The following is a 17,504-nucleotide window of genomic DNA, read 5'->3' on the forward strand; positions in this document are numbered from 1 at the left end:
GACTGAGTGAGATTAAAAGCGTTTAGAAGATTTAAGAAGTCTTTAACCATGGGTTTGTTTTCACAGCACACGTGTAAATTAAAATCACCACAGATTATAAAATGATCATAATTCAACCTTAGACCTGCTATAAAATCAGCAAAGTCTTGCATAAAATCTTTGTTGAATTTCGGTGGGCGATACACAACTGCACACAGTATCGGAGAAGAGGCGTTTAGTTCAAATAACTGCAGCTCAAAGCTTGAGTAATTAACAGATACAGACAGCCGACACTGGAAGGTGGATTTAAACACAGTGGCAAGTCCTCCACCTTTACCAGTAGTCCGTGGAGTGTTAAAAAATGTACAGTTTGGAGGGAGAAGTTCAGAGAAGGATGCAGACTCACCAACATGAAGCCAAGTCTCGGTTAGCAGCATAAAATCCAATTTATGAGATGTAAAAAAGTCATTTAGTATAAAAGTTTTGTTGGCCATTGATCTGGCATTAATCAATGCCATACAAAGAGTTAAATCCAAACTGTCTGGCTTTGGGGCTCGTTGCAATGCGCGCAGATTAGCCGTTCTCACACCAAGTCGACAGTCAAGCCGACATTTCCTTGCCGACACCGGGTTCAGCCCACGGGACATAGTTTTCCAGGTTGGAGAGGGCCTCAACGGGCGCACAACGCCTACTGCAATCTGGCTGGGGAAGACGGGCGGATCCATCGCAGACACGCGACCTCCGAGCACCAGCGCTGACGACCGTAAATCCCCACCGCGCAGAAGGAAACAGGGATCCGGGCACATCCGAAGACCTCAGGTACGGCCAAGCAAGCACTCCAAGCACGCCTTCCTCGTCTCCTGTGGCGCTTTTTGGGAATTCCCACGGCACACAGCGCAGGTGGTCTGGGATGTTATGCAACCATGGAGGTAGGCTTCCAGCCTGTTCTCCCAAACTATCTCTAGAAAGCCCCAAAGCTTCGCATGACGCTCGAATGTCAAACAAACTTTGGCGATCATATACGAGAAGGCTTGTTACATCCCGGCAGCAAAGACACAGAATTAAAATAGCAGCAAACAGATGATGAGCGCAGCGTGATGCTGACAGACGGCTTGCCTTACACACTGGCGCCATCTTGGCGGCGTCTGTGTGTGTGTGTCTGTGTGTGTGTGTGTGTTTGTGTGTGTGTGTCTGTGTGTGTGTCTAAGTTGTATTAGTGTAAAGATGATGTGTAGTTTGTGTGTTGACGTGAAACAGGAAGTAAAGATGATGTGTAGTTTGTGTGTTGACGTGAAACAGGAAGTAAAGATGATGTGTAGTTTGTGTGTTGACGTGAAACAGGAAGTAAAGATGATGTGTAGTTTGTGTGTTGACGTGAAACAGGAAGTAAAGATGATGTGTAGTTTGTGTGTTGATGTGAAACAGGAAGCCAACACGGTGGAGAAGTTCAACACGTCAGCTGTTCTGATCGTCAACATCGAGGACCGAGACGATCTGTATCCGCACTTCCTGCCCTGCACACCTGTCTCTCCTGGACTTCCTGTCTGCATGAACCCCACCTACACCACTAACATCACCCAGAGACACCAGGTACACACCACCTACACACCACCAACATCACACAGAGACACCAGGTACACACCACCAACATCACACAGACACCAGGTACACACCACTAACATCACCCAGAGACACCAGGTACACAATTCAGTTTTTCAATTCAATTTTATTTATAGTATCAAATCATAACATAAGTTATCTCGAGACACTTTACAGATAGTAGGTCTAGACCACACTCTACACACCACCTACACACCACCAACATCACACAGAGACACCAGGTACACACCACTAACATCACCCAGAGACACCAGGTACACACCACCTACACACCACCAACATCACACAGAGACACCAGGTACACACCACCTACACACCACCAACATCACACAGAGACACCAGGTACACACCACCTACACACCACCAACATCACACAGAGACACCAGGTACACACCACCTACACACCACCAACATCACACAGAGACACCAGGTACACACCACTAACATCACCCAGAGACACCAGGTAAACACTGTGACATCACACAGAGACACCAGGTAAACACTGTGACATCACCCAGAGACACCAGATAAACACTGTGACATCACACAGAGACACCGGGTAAACACTGTGACATCACACCAGGGAAACACTGTAACATCACCCAGAGACACCAGGTAAACACTGTGACATCACACAGAGACACCAGAGGCCCATTCCAGGTAGAAGGTTTAACAAACTCTGAGTCTAACCCTGATCTCTGAGTTGATTTACCCTGAGATGGAAACTCAGAGTTTTCGGTTCCAGAACAGCTGATTTGAGTTGGTTCAATTGGTGTGGGAGAAAATTGCTGCTCGAGTCAATGCGTACGCATTAACAGTGTATTCATTTCATATTTAATCACAGTTAACTTATAATATTAGGCTACTGGTGAAAAATGGAATTGTAGGCTACACCTATAATTTTATTCAGGTGCAATCCTGCGGCCGAAAAAGTAAACTATACTAATTCCATTCTGAGGCTGCAGCACCATGACCATTAACAGAACTATAAGTATAATCATTTATTTCTTTTTTATGGCTCTCACTGGTTTGTGTCCAGGGAACACGTTTAAAAAACGTTTCAGAGCGATCACACTTTTCTGACGGCTCTACATACAGTGGCTTTACTATTACAGTATGATCCGTATACACACCAATACACACAGATACACACACACAGATACACATACAGTGGCTTTACTATTACAGTATGATCCGTATACACACCAATACACACAGATACACACACACAGATACACATACAGTGGCTTTACTATTACAGTATGATCCGTATACACACCAATACACACAGATACACACACAGATACACATACAGTGGCTTTACTATTACAGTATGATCTGCTGCTGTTATAAAGAAAACTGCCATTTGCAAAAAAAGTATCTGCTGGGATGTTAAAGCCTGTCCACGATGGTTGATGTTAGTGATATGAGGACAGATAAGGTATGTACATATCTAATGGACTGTGATAAAAAATACCTCTCAAATCAGTTATGTGGAAATGAAAAAACATCTATACTCGGGACTCAGTATCATCTCCCGACGTAAACTCTCTGAATTCATACAGCTTTTTCATCAACGGGATCGTCGACAAAAGGACATGGACTGTTTTTATATAGCACTTTTCTAGTTTTAACGACTATTCAAATCGCTTTAACATAGTACAGGAATCTTTCACCATTCACACACATTCATACACTGTGGCCAAGGCTGCTGGACAAGGTGCCACCTGCTCATCAGATAAACATTCACACACATTTACACTCCAATGGCGCAGAATCGGGGGCAACTCAGGGTTCAGTGAATGCCCAAGGACACCTCGGCATGGAACTGCAGGGCCAGGGATCGAACCACCAACCTTCTGATTGGCAGGCGACCTCGCTACCACTTAGCCACAGCCGCCCCTAACATGACATGTTTGAGAAAAAAAACATTTTATAGTCTGCCTAACATAAACCAATACGTTTTTTTATTCATGCAAATAACAAACTGCATTAAAATGCGCCTGATACAGACTGAATGAATGAATGAGGAAATGAGTTTCTCCTCCCTCTGAGAGGGAGGAGACTGAGAGAAACTCAAGGTTTTTTCCCCATTTCTCTCAGTCTGAGAGAAGAAAACCTGCTCCCGACCAGGTTAGGTTCATAGACTCAGTTACCATAGTAACTGACTCTGAGGTTAAGTTACCATAGTAACTGACTCCGGGGTTAAGTTACCTCTCTTTCTGAAACGGAAAACCCAGAGTTTCCCTCATCTCAGGGTTAACCAACTCAGAGTTTTCACTAAACCTGCTTTCTGGAACGGGCCTCAGGTAAACACAATACTACATGTTAAAAAAGAAGACCAAAACAGCGTCTGTTTTGTGTCTCAGGATGCAGTCCTGGAGTTCTCTCCTGGACCAATCAGAGCAGAGGATGGAGACAGAGGAATCAACACTCCTCTGATCTACAGCATCCTGTCAGGTCAGAGTTCACCTTCATCACAACATGTAGACATGTCACATGACCACTGACTGTCTCTCAGACCACTGTGTCTGTGTCTGTGTGCGTGTGTATGTCTGTGTGTGTGTGTGTGTGTGTGTATATATATATATGTGTGTGTGTGTGTGTGTGTGTAGGTGCAGATCAGGGCAGGTTTGAGATCAATAACAGGACCGGTGAGATCAGAATAACCCGAGCTGTCAACGACCGACGGCGGGAGACAAACTTCACACTCAGCATCATGGTAACAACTTTACTTCCTGTTTAGAGTTTATGACATTGACCCTCCCTGAACCCCCCCCTTCCTGCAGGTGTGTCAGGAGGACGACCGGCTGAAGTACAGCGTGGCGCTGGTTCTGGTCCGAGTTCTGGCTCCGAATGCGTTCCCACCGGTCTTCAACTCGAGCACCTTTAAAGGGTTCATCGTGCAGAGCTCTAGCCCCGCCTCCATCGTCTCCACCTATGGGAACCAGGTGTTACTAATCCAGGCGACAGACACAGACTTCTCCAATGTAAGGACACCTGCTGCTGCACCTGTATTATAACTTGTGTGACACCTGCTCATCACTCATTACTGCCGTCCAATCACAGGGCCGGAATCCAAACATCCACTACTCCATCCAGCCTTCATCTGGACTGTACCAAATCACCCAGGGGGGAGTTCTGATCGCCAGGACGGACCAACTGCACGCCTTCGACAGACACATCCTCCAGGTGGCTCTACATCCTAATACTGCAGTATAACCTTCATTATTATATACTGCTCCTTTATTCACTCTCTTTATTTCCTGTACTACAGCATACTGCAGTATTATTATCTTAATTTACTACATTCTGACTGTTCATCGTGCAGGTTGTAGCCAGAGACGAAGAGTCAGGAGAAGAAGCTTCAGCTTCAGTGGACGTTGAAGTCCTGCAGAGAGGACAAGCAGGTGAGAAGAACAGCAGGACGACCTGTAGTCACTCAGGTGTTACTGTAAACAAACTCTACACCTGTAGACACTCAGGTGTTACTGTAAACATACTCTACACCTGTAGACACTCAGGTGTTACTGTAAACACACTCTACACCTGTAGACACTCAGGTGTTACTGTAAACACACTCTACACCTGTAGACACTCAGGTGTTACTGTAAACACACTCTACACCTGTAGACACTCAGGTGTTACTGTAAACACACTCTACACCTGTAGACACTCAGGTGTTACTGTAAACACACTCTACACCTGTAGACACTCAGGTGTTACTGTAAACACACTCTACACCTGTAGACTCCCATATCCTGGGGGGGTTTGGAAGACTAGTGCGTTCACTGACTTGAACTCTCCTCTCTGCAGTGCCTGACGGTGCGTTCAGGGAGCAGCAGTATTTCGGAGATGTGGACCGCAGACTGGCCGGAGGAATTGCAGCGTCGATGCTGCTCTTGTTTCTGTCAGCTGTTCTGTGTCTGCTGCTGCGGATGCTGAAGAGACGGCGGCGACAGAGACACGAACACGAACACGATCACGAACACGCAGCCGTCGGGAAACATCCCAACGTGGTACGAACTGAAACTCCTTCACTCAGCTGATCTCAGGTTAGAAACATTCAAACTAGCGATCATAGTCTGATGGTGATCATCTGACTCTGACAGCGCTCAATGTTTACAGCTTTAGCCTGAAGTCAGTTTGTCCTGGATCCTTTATTAGTGGTTATCACATTAGTCAAAGACTCGAGTAAATAGTTGTTTGGTTGTTTCATCAACACTTCTACTGCCACCCAAGAGACTCCTTCCTCCTCCAGGAAGCTTCAAACTCTCGTTCTCGTACACAGACATTGTCTTCTTCTTCTTCTGACAAAGGCAGCCACCAGTCACAAGTCAGCAGCAACTCTGTTCCTGATCGGCCAACAGCACATTTAAATGAAATCATTCAACAAGCATTCTCGCGGGCAAGAGAACGAGAAAGCTGCGGTATTGTTCCTTCTTCTGCCACACGCAGGATTCAAAACTAGCCAAATGGCTAGTGGGTATTTAAACTTTACCAGCCAATCATTAGATGACCTTTACCAGCCAATCATTAGATGACCTTTACCAGCCAATCAGTACCTTTGTTTTTCAAGCTGCTGAGTGAAGCAGATCTACCACTGGCATATTTTACCAGCATTTGACTGGTAGATGAAAGTAATTTAGAACCCTGGCAACGCACCATACCACACCGGGAGCATCTCAGAAGCGGAGTTAATCATCTCTACAATTCCTTAAAATAAATAAATAAATAAGTTAAATATATATAAGTTAAATAAATATGAGTTGATATATATATATATATATATATATATATATATAAAGTGTCTGTGACTGTGTCTTCCCTAAGGACGAGTCTTCGTTCCGAGATCAGAGACAGAGTTTCCACGGCCGCCAGGGAGTCTACACCCGGAGACTTTCCTTGCTTCCTCCTCCATCTTCATCTTCATCTTCATCAGCTCTGCTTCCTCCTCCTGCAGCATCTTCATCATCTTCATCATCAGCCCTGCTTCCTCCTCCATCTTCATTTTCATCAGCTCTGCTTGTTCCTCCTGCAGCATCTTCATCATCTTCATCATCATCAGCCCTGCTTCCTCCTTCATCTTCATCATCTTCATCAGCCCTGCTTCCTTCTGCAGCATCTACATCATCATCAGCAGACATCGTCAGCGGGTCCAGGTTCCACTCTGATCTACTTCCTGTCACAGAAACACCCGAGAGTTGAGATGATGATGTCAGAGAGTTGAGATGATGATGTCAGAGAGTTGAGATGATGATGATGTCAGAGAGTTGAGTTGATGATGTCAGAGAGTTGAGATGAGGATGTCAGAGAGTTGAGTTGATGATGTCAGAGAGTTGAGATGATGTCAGAGTTGAGATGAAGATGTCAGTGAGTTGAGATGATGATGATGTCAGAGAGTTGAGATGATGATGTCAGAGAGTCCAAAGATGTTCATTAGGAAGGAAAAGAAATTAATTCACATATGTATTGTGATTTTTAAAATCCCTAGAATGTATATTTCTTATTCATGATTCTACCAATGATTGAGCTAAATATGTTGTTTCTACGGTAACGCTGACGATGACTTCATCATATCTTCTTTACAAAGTAAATAAATGTCAGACTGACTGATGACTTGTGATGTCATTCTTAGTTTTTAGAAATGTCTCATGATATGATAAGTGTTTTTGTTAAAGAAGGAAATAAATACCATTGAATCTCAAAACTTCTAGAAGCACAATCAGCGCCCACGTATAGCCAATCACAGAGCAGCAAAAAATACATCTGACTGCTCTCTGCAGCCAATCACAGAGTAGCAACAAACACATCTGACTGCTCTCTGCAGCCAATCACAGAGCAGCAACAAACACATCTGACTGCTCTCTGCAGCCAATCACAGAGCAGCAACAAACACATCTGACTGCTCTCTGCAGCCAATCACAGAGCAGCAACAAACACATCTGACTGCTCTCTGTAGCCAATCACAGAGCAGCAACAAACACATCTGACTGCTTTCTGCAGCCAATCACAGAGCAGCAACAAATACATCTGACTGCTCTCTGCAGCCAATCACAGAGCAGCAACAAATACATCTGACTGCTCTCTAAATGTTATGCAGGACATTCACACGAGAACCAGTCAACATCTCCGCTGCAACAGGAAGTGATCAGACAGGCTGAAGGTAACGCAGGAGCGCCCCCCGCTGGCCGCGGTGGAAACATCTTTTAATCTCGCTGATTAAAGAGAAAGTTTAGTTTTTATTCTGTAAACATTATAATAATAATAATAATAATAATAATAATAATGTAAGAGATTTTATTATGTAGGCTAACCTCTCAGTTGAAACTTAGTAGGAAGTTGAAGTAAACATGAGCTTTTATTTTGAAGGGGGAAAACGGAAGTGAAGAAAGCTTTGTACTTTCGGAGGTTGGTTGTTTTGGGGTATGTTGAGTTTGAGAAATAAAGTGAGATGTGCAGTGCCGTCTTGGTTCCGGCATTGGAAGCCCGTGTCTTCATTTTAGAGTCAAACAGTGAGTTTAGACAATTAAGAAACGCTCGGTTACATTGGTGGCAGCGGTGGGATCTTTTCTCCATTGACACTTATCGTAAGTTTACTAGCTACATCGGTAGGCAGTTGTCAACTAAAGTCAGGTAGCGTTAGCCACTGCTAACTCCGCGCTAGCTTAGCTTTTTACAGTGTATAGTAGCACGAGTATTAGTTCCGCTCGTTGTACCTCGAAGTTTTTTTTCGTGTGAGTTAGAGAGGGTAGTAAGAGAAAATAAAAAACACAATGTGGAAGTTTGAAGGAGACCCGCTAGACTGCCGACAGCGTCGTGGGGACGGGCCCTTCTCAAACAACGTCAGGATTGAACTCCCGCCACACTTCGCTGGAGAGGTGAATGAAAGTTTTCCCTGCTGGGCCCGGCAGTATGAAGTGGCTGTGAAGGCGCTGGTAGGAGGCACCGAACGTGACCATGACTATGAACTGGCTAGGATTTTACCAACACGTCTTACAAAAGCTGCGTTTCTCCTGTGGGATAGCCTGCCAGCAGCCGTGCAGTCAGACTACTCTGCAGTCAAGGATAAACTACAAGAGGCGTTTGGACAAAGACATTTTCTGGACTGTTTCAGAGCAAACCTCTCTGCGCGCCTCCGTGCTCCAGGGGAGAGTTTGGAAGTTTATGCAGCAGATATCAGCAAGTTGGTGCGTGAAGCATTCCCAGGCAATGGTGAAATAGCTCAGAAAGAGGAAAAGTTCCGCAGGTTTCTGGCTGGACTCGACCCAGCCCTGAGAGCTAAATGTCATGAGCAGGGAGCTACTGATTTGGATGAAGCCCTGACGATCGCCGGCCGATGTGAGATAGCCAGAGAGACATTGAGGATGGACTATACTAACACATATACACGCCAAGCCCCTTCTGGGAATAGCACAGCAGCGACGGTGCACTCCATATCCGATGGAGGCTTGTATCGAGCTATGGACCGCCTTACAGGGGACATGAAAGAAATGAGAATCGAAATGAGACGCATGGCGGAGGAAAATAACCTACTGAGATCCAATGGCTGGAAGAATGAATGGAAAGCCCTTCCCCAGGGGCGCATGTATCGATGTCAGTGTGACTGTGGGGGACAGGGCTGTCAGTCACGGTAGCTCACAGAGTGAACAGAGAGGCGTTCCCCTAACCGGGGCTGGCGTGAACGTAGAGCAGAGAGGAGTCCCGGGGGAAAAGGGAGTTATCAGGTGTCCTGCGGTGAACCGAGCCCCCTCTCCAAATGGCCGGACCGGAGACCTGCCATGCCCCCATTTAACGATGACACACCGGGAGGCGGCGTGGAGGCGCGTTTCCTCTCCCCCAAAAGGGGAATACCCAGCCAGCCAGTCGGGGAAAAGAATTGTAGGCGGTGTTGTGGCCCAAACACCAGCTACAGAACCCATGGGCCACTTGGTGGAAGAAAAATATATCTCTTCCACTTGTAATGGACCTAGTAAAGACACCCCAGGACTGCAGCGTACCTCATATGTGAGGGGCAACATAGAAGGGACTGAAATGAACATACTGGTGGATTCAGGCTCGACAGATTCCTACATCAGTGCAGACTTTCGCATGTCAGTTCCAGCTCTTTGCAAACGTCCCCTCAATGCTGATTTTATTGCTGCGCGTGCTGTGAACGGTCAGATGCTGGACACGCTGGGCACCATAACCGCCACTCTACACCTAGGTAACGAATCCTGGCAGCATGTGTTCCATGTACTTAGGGGGTCTACACAAGCAGCACTGTTGGGCCTGGACTTTCTTATAGCCAACCATGCACTCTTGGACTTTGCTCGTGGCAGGCTGCTGTTATGGGACACTACCATTCCACTGTTAAGCAGCAAAGACTTGATTCCTGAATGTTGTAATGTTTCCATTGCCACTGCCAGGACATTGCCTCCACTCAGCGAGATGCTGGTGCCTGTAAATGTCTCCTCAGTTGGCCCAGGCCAACCCCCTGACTTTGTGGGCTACCTAGAGCCTAATCCTCAGAATAAAAGTGAATGTGTGGTGGCCCACACAGTGACCTCAGTGAGGAACGGGATTACTACAGCTCGTGTGTTGAACCCTACTAATCAGGATATCATATTGAGAGAGGGCATGCACCTGGGTAAGTTTTTTTCTGTGGATGAGTCGGAGCTTGTGTCGCTCCCACAGACACAAGCCGATACAATTTCTACTGTTCCAGCCGCTGGGCCGCTTCTGTCGCTGCAGGAGTCCCCGGCCAGTCAGCAGCAGAAAGCGCAGCTGAATGCATTGTTGGAAGAGCATAAGGAGATATTCAGCACATCCACGGGAGTGATTGGCAAGTGCAAGCTTATCAAACATCACATCAAAACGAGTGATCACCCTCCTCTGCGACAGCGTGCCTACCGGACCTCGCCAGATAAGAGGGAGGAGATAGACAGACAAGTGACCGCCCTGTTAGCTGATGGGGTAATTGAGGAGAGCTGCAGCCCCTGGGCATTGCCAGTCGTTCTTGTAAAGAAGAAAAATGGTGAGTGGAGGTTTTGCATCGACTATCGTCGCTTGAACAGTATAACTGTGAAAGACTCTCATCCCCTCCCAAGGGTGGATGATACCTTAGATGCATTAGCGGGCTCCCTCTGGTTTAGCACCTTAGATTTTTCAAATGGCTACTGGCAGGTTGAGGTCGCTGAAGAGGACCGGGAAAAGACAGCCTTCACGACTGGCAGGGGCCTGTATCAGTGGCGATCAATGCCTATGGGCCTCACCAACTCACCCGCTACGTTCCAGCGCATGATGGAGCTGGTACTTAGAGGGCTGCCATGGCAGGTGTTTATGGTGTACCTGGATGATGTTCTGATATACAGCCCCACCTTTGAGCAGCACCTCTCCAGTTTGCGTGAAGTTTTCTCCAGGATTCAGGCGGCGGGCCTCAAACTTAATCCAAAAAAATGTCATCTGGCTCGAGACCATGTAGTGTTTCTGGGGCACATTGTGTCTCGTCATAGCCTGCAGCCAGACCCTCGTAACACTTCCAAGGTCAGGACCTGGCCTACACCACGAAACCCCACTGAGGTGAGGGCGTTTTTGGGCCTGTGTTCTTACTATAGACGTTTTGTTGAGAGCTTTGCCCAACATGCAGCACCCCTGCACCGCCTAACTTGCAAAGACATGCCTTTCCACTGGACTTCTGATTGTGATGCGGCCTTTGAGTACCTGAAAGGGGTGCTCTCATCTGCCCCAGTGGTCACCATGCCTGACTTCAATGTCCCCTTCAAAGTTTATACTGACGCCTCCTTGGAAGCAGTGGGGGCTGTGCTGGCTCAGGACCGAGAGACTGGAGAGAGTGGTGGTGTATGCCAGTCAGTCTCTCTCACCCGCTGAAAGGCGTTGGTCCACATTTGACAGGGAACTGTGGGCCGTACTGTGGGCTGTACGCCAGTTCAGCCATTACATTGGATCAGCCGCATTCACCATAATCACTGATCATAAGCCGCTTCTTGGCCTCCGTGGCATGTCTATTGACAAAGACCCCACAGGAAAAAGGGCGAGGTGGATACTGGAACTGGATCCGTTTAACTGGGTCATAACACACAAAGATGGACTAAAGCACACTAATGCCGATTCGCTCTCCTGGCGGCCTCCCGACCCTAAGTTTCGTATGAAAAACGATACCTTTCCAGCAGCTGCCAGTCAGGTGAATGCCATAGGCTCGGACAAAGAGCTAAGTGTGCCGGACAAGGACCCCATGTCCTCAACTGTCCTGGTTCCATCTGATCTTCTCACGGAGGAGCAGCCTGTGGGAAGGGATGGTGACGCAGATGACCAGTCTGTTATGCATGCTCTGTCACATGATGGGATGGGCATGAGAGAACTGCAGCAGGCCGACACAGATATTGGGACAGTGTTGGACTGGATTACTCTGGGGAGGGCTCGTCCGCCTCGGGGGCACCTAAGAGGCAGCTCTCAATGGCTCCGGAAATTATGGACTGAATATCCTCGTCTCTCAGTTGTGAATGGACTGCTCTGCCGAACTGTGACTTCATCCCTCACAGGGAATTTTCAATGTCAAGTGGTTGTGCCTCCCCCACTCATCTCTGAGGTGCTGCAACATCTTCATGGGGGTCCTGCGGCAGCACATTTCTCTGTGGAACGAGTGTGGGAGCGGGCGAGGCGTATCTGTTACTGGCCTTCAATGCTGAAAGACATTCGACAGTGGTGTGAGCAGTGCGTTCCATGCCAGACTCGCAGGGCGCCTGTGCCTAAGCACCGAGCACCAATGGGGCGTCTCCAGTTGACTCGGCCATTCCAGAGAGTGGCAACTGACATTCTTAAGCTAACAGTGACTTCCAAGGGCAACAGGTATGTTTTAGTAGTGGAGGACTACTTTACGAAGTTTGTGAACCTGTATGCCCTCCCAAATCAGACAGCACAATCTGTGGCCCAGTGTTTGTTTGAGGATTATGTGCTGGTGCATGGCATTCCTGAGGTCATCCACAGTGACCAAGGTCGGCAGTTTGAGGCCGAGATTGTGCGGCGAATATGTCAACTTTTGGGAATTAAAAAGACGCGGACAACGCCCTACAATCCCAAATCAGATGGAATGGTTGAACGCTTCAACCGGACTCTCCTAGATCAGCTGGCCAAATTATTGCTCGCCTGTGGAGGTGAATGGGATGATTATCTGAAACAGGTGGCTTTCGCCTATAACACATCTGTTCACACCTGCACCAATTTCACCCCCTATTACTTAACTCATGGGCGGGAGGCTCGTGTTCCGGTGGATGTTTTGGTGCCCTCTCAGACAGGGAGCTCAGATCTTCATTCCTCTCATGCTGACTTTGTGACTTCCCTGGTGGGGAGGCTGGAGACGGCATTTGGCAATGCCAGGCAGCGTGGTGCCGACGCCCATGAAATTCAAAAGCTGTATTATGACAGAGCTGCCCGTCACCAGTCGTATGCAGTGGGTGATCTGGTGTGGCTGCATGACCCCACTGAGGACCGCAGGAAGCTTGCTCCCCACTGGAGGGGCCCCTACAGAGTCCTGGCTGTCATGGGCTCTCAGGGGGAACCTGGGCTCACTTACCGGATTGGCAGTCCTTTGTGCCCCCATGGACGAGAGCAGGTTGTTCATTATGATAGGCTTAAACCCTACACTGTTGGACTTGTGCCGACTGCTCCATCTCTCGACCTCCCAACTTCCTCTCCTTCTCATGCTCCCTTGCTGTTGGCCGGGGGTTGCAGGATGGGGACTGTGAGCCTGGGAAGCCACTGGGCGCTGGGGGCACAGAGACTGTTCAGGATACGGGCCCCAGTGAGCCACGACAGACTATGTCTCGCTTTGGACGGACTGTGAGACCACCAGTTCGTTTCATGGACTTTGTCACCTATCGTTAGTATTTGTCCATGTTGACTCTGTAGGTGAGAAATTTGCATACTGTTGTTACAGTTGGGGTTTGTCTTTATTTTTATTTTCTTCTATGGTTATGGGGTTTATGCTGTTTATTTTTGTTCTTCATATTATGACTATTACTGGTTTGAAACGGGGACGTTTCTTTTCGGAGGAGGGGAGGTATGTAAGAGATTTTATTATGTAGGCTAACCTCTCAGTTGAAACTTAGTAGGAAGTTGAAGTAAACATGAGCTTTTATTTTGAAGGGGGAAAACGGAAGTGAAGAAAGCTTTGTACTTTCGGAGGTTGGTTGTTTTGGGGTGTGTTGAGTTTGAGAAATAAAGTGAGACGTGCAGTGCCGTCTTGGTTCCGGCATTGGAAGCCCGTGTCTTCATTTTAGAGTCAAACAGTGAGTTTAGACAATTAAGAAACGCTCGGTTACAATAATATAAATAATATAATCTGTGACAGAGATTTAGTTTGTTATTAAAAACAGACACACACACATACACACAGAGTTGTGTGTTTAATGGTCTCATCATCTCAGCGTGACTTGTAGCCGTTATATTGTCGGCTAGTTTACTTTAGAATCAAACATCAGATTTATAATCTACATGTAACTAGTAACTAAAGTAACTAGTAACTAAAGTAACTAGTAACTAAAGCTGTAACAGATGAATGTAGCGGAGTAGATGTAGAAAGTGACATGAAAAGAAAAGACTCAAGTAAAGTACAAGTACCTCAACATTTGGACTCAAGTACAGTACTGGAGTACATGTACTTACATGTACTTATAAGTACATGTACTCTGTAACTATATTTACATATAATGTATTATTATATTACTTTACATCAGAGATACAAATTTACATATATTTTCTTTCATTCAGTGTATGATCTTTACTCTGAAGTGTTTCTACATTTATTTATATTTATTCAAAGTTTCAGACTGTTGGAAGTTACTGCTCAGTCAGAAATACCTTGTTAGTCTGTTAGTTAGTTAGTCTGTTAGTTAGCTAGTCAGTTAGTTAGTCAGTTATTTATTTATTTAGTTAGTTAGTTTTTAAGGTTGGAAGTTGTTCAGATTTGAGTCTTTTTTTCCTGAAAATGAAACAGCCTTGCTGGTTTCCGTGTTTCAGAGCCCAGGTTTCAGAGCGGAAGGAAGGGAGGAACTACTTCTATAAAAAGCCTCTCTGTCAGAACACCACACCGGAAACTACCTTCACAATAAAGCACTGGACAGGTCTCTGAATGTTTAAAAGGATTTCTAAATGTTACAATACAATATATTATAAATATACTGTATGTTGTAACCTACAGAGAGACACGCGCTGGTTATGTTTTGTGTGTGCTGTTGCTGATAAAGATATTCAATAAAAAGCAGGACTTTTATTTTTCCATTCAGCAGCGCCTGATGCTTTTATTTGTCTGTCTGACAGGAAGCAGTAGTTCTCATTGTGTCACATTGATCCTGATCTGCAGTCGCTTCATGTCTCTGTCAGCAGCTTGTTTGTGTCCGCGCGGCGTTTTCTTTTATTTGTTTGTTTGTTTGTTGACGTCACTCTGACGCTGCAGCGGATTACAGTTCCGCGCGCGGCTGTTTAACGACTCACGGAGAGTCTGACCAGGACACCGGAACACCGGGACTAGGTGAGTCCATTATTACAATGAACACACACACACAGACACACACAGAGACACACACACACAGAGTGACACACACACACACACACACACACAGAGACACACACAGACAGAGACATACAGAGAGACACACACACAGAGTGACACATACACACACACACACAGAGACAGACAGACACACACACACACACACACACACACACAGAAACATAGAGACACACACAGAGAGACACATAGAGACATACAGACACACACAGAGAGACACATAGACACACACACACACACACACACACACACACACACACACACACACACACACACACACACACACACACACACACACACACACACACACGTAGAGGTACTTAAGTAACATTTTCAATGCAGAAATTTGACTGTAACAGAGTATTTTTCAGAGTGGTATTAGTACTTTTCTGAATACTTCTGACCCGGTTTAATGTGACCCAGTTTAATCTGACCCCGGTTCTGATCCCATGACTGTGACTCGGGGTTAGGGACTCGGTGACTTCCCAAAACTTTTCAGGAACAGAAACATGTTGAACGTCAGAAATCAAACATGAGGAACTCTGTCAGAGCTTTCAGCTGCGTCTCCTGGTCTTCTTCATGTTCACATGTTGCTCTCAGAGCTTTCAGCTGCGTCTCCTGGTCTTCTTCATGTTCACATGTTGCTCTCAAGAGCTTTCAGCTCGTCTCCTGGTCTTCTTCATGTTCACATGTTGCTCTCAGAGCTTTCAGCTGCGTCTCCTGGTCTTCTTCATGTTCACATGTTGCTCTCAGAGCTTTCAGCTGCGTCTCCTGGTCTTCTTCATGTTCACATGTTGCTCTCAGAGCTTTCAGCTGCGTCTCCTGGTCTTCTTCATGCTCGCTATTATTTAGACACAGATCTCTGCTGAGTGTAACTGATGTCTGAGACAATAATCTATCTATCTATCTATCTATCTATCTATCTATCTATCTATATATATATATATATATATATATATATATATATATATACATACACATACTTCCTCTGCAAATTGATCTTAATGCCTTAATAAAAAAAAACATCCTTTAAGGACACCAATTTTCTTAGTGAATGAATAATGTTTCGTAAATAAATAAATGTTCTTCCTTAAAATACAGGAGGTGTCTCTGCTACACACGCAAACAAGTCACCCGCTACTAAGATGGGCACAACGGGCCCCGACGGGCTTGCAGGGCTCTACACCAGTTTCCCGAAGTACGAGGCTGTGTTGCTGCATTGACTACCGGTAGCTCTCTCGCTCTCTCTCGTTGCCCTTTCACTGAGCTCCCATAGCTCTTCGTCAGTATATTCCGGCTCGAAAAGATAAGGATGTCTATCAAACTGAAAGGGTTCGTTGTCGATGTTTTGAAATTCGGTTGAATAATCCGCCATCTCTTTAGTGTATATCCTGTGGAAGCACTAGCTAGTCTGTTGTGGCGTTGAGTGCTTCTCTTATGCGCTCAGTGCTTTCTTCCGGCAACATCGGACCATGGGAGATTCCAGGTTGCACGGCGTTCGGCTAGTCGTGACTGGTTTCCAAGATGGCTCCCGCATGTAAACATGAACGTGACTGTCTTTATAATCTCTTTTCAATAAACTATCTGTACACTCACAACATTCTCAATGCTTCAGTTAACATTTAGGGACCCTCATTATGCTAACGTTAAGGTGTGGTGATATTTTGAGCCTTTTAGTGGTATTAAATAGCGATTTAATTTGAGTGTCCCTGTGCCCCATATACTAGCGTTGTAAGCTAATCAGCGGTCCACGCTAGCATGTTCCAAGCTACAAACACATTCGATTAGCATGAAAACATGTCCCAGATAACGACAGAGTGGGGACACATCTGGTAAGAACCCCCTAGGTTCTTACCCCTAGGCGCCGGAATTGTCCTTTTAAGATCAATTTCCAAAAGATGATATTTTTATTCCTCTTTTTAGTCAACTTTAGCATGGGTGTCCTAATTTTTTCACATGACCTGTTACACATCTCTCTCCACACATATCTGTAAATATCTTTACTACAATAACTGTACTAAATAAATACATCTTTACTACTCACTTTAAGGTAACCACGCCTCATCCAGGTCTCCCAGTGTCCCCTAACCTGCCCATCCCAGTGTCCCCTACCCTCCCAGTTTACCCAGTGTAACCCTCCCCTCTCAGTGTCCCCTACCCTCCCAGTTTACCCAGTGTACTCCTCCCCTCCCAGTGTCCCCTAACCTACCCCTCCCAGTGTCCCCTACCCTACCAGTGTCCCCTTCCCTCCCAGTGTACCCAGTGTCCCGTACCCTCCCAGTGTACCCAGTGTCCCCTACCCTCCCAGTGTCCCCTGCCCTCCCAGTTTACCCTACCC

General features: G+C 46.3%; 2 protein-coding genes across 7 annotated transcripts in view; both read left to right on the forward strand.

Annotated features, from left to right (window-relative positions):
• The window catches only part of LOC120553492 (cadherin-related family member 5), a 36,197-nt gene extending 28,979 nt beyond the window's left edge, over window positions 1-7,218 (forward strand). For 2 of the 5 annotated variants that reach the window (XM_039791976.1, XM_039791977.1), the window contains exons 9-16: window positions 1,405-1,569; window positions 3,969-4,059; window positions 4,215-4,321; window positions 4,389-4,589; window positions 4,669-4,791; window positions 4,931-5,009; window positions 5,416-5,618; window positions 6,433-7,218. In XM_039791976.1, coding sequence (XP_039647910.1) covers window positions 1,405-1,569; window positions 3,969-4,059; window positions 4,215-4,321; window positions 4,389-4,589; window positions 4,669-4,791; window positions 4,931-5,009; window positions 5,416-5,618; window positions 6,433-6,807 — 1,344 coding nt within the window. In that variant the 3' untranslated portion in view covers window positions 6,808-7,218. Of the gene's footprint in view, window positions 1-1,404; window positions 1,570-3,968; window positions 4,060-4,214; window positions 4,322-4,388; window positions 4,590-4,668; window positions 4,792-4,930; window positions 5,010-5,415; window positions 5,655-6,177; window positions 6,299-6,432 lie in introns of those variants that run through there. The other 3 variants (XM_039791979.1, XM_039791980.1, XM_039791978.1) reach the window with 3 other exon arrangements.
• Window positions 7,219-14,753: 7,535 nt separating this feature from the next.
• The window catches only part of irf5 (interferon regulatory factor 5), a 12,397-nt gene continuing 9,646 nt past the window's right edge, over window positions 14,754-17,504 (forward strand). The window contains exons 1-2 of one of the 2 annotated variants that reach the window (XM_039791473.1): window positions 14,754-15,127; window positions 17,217-17,504. The exon at window positions 17,217-17,504 is cut by the window's right edge and continues 188 nt beyond it. The gene's annotated coding sequence lies outside the window, so the exon portion shown is untranslated. The remainder of the gene's footprint in view (window positions 15,128-17,216) is intronic. The other variant, XM_039791472.1, reaches the window with a different exon arrangement.

The sequence above is a fragment of the Perca fluviatilis genome, chromosome 23 (assembly GCF_010015445.1).
Source record: "Perca fluviatilis chromosome 23, GENO_Pfluv_1.0, whole genome shotgun sequence".
In the NCBI taxonomy this organism is placed as follows: Eukaryota; Metazoa; Chordata; class Actinopteri; order Perciformes; family Percidae; genus Perca; species Perca fluviatilis.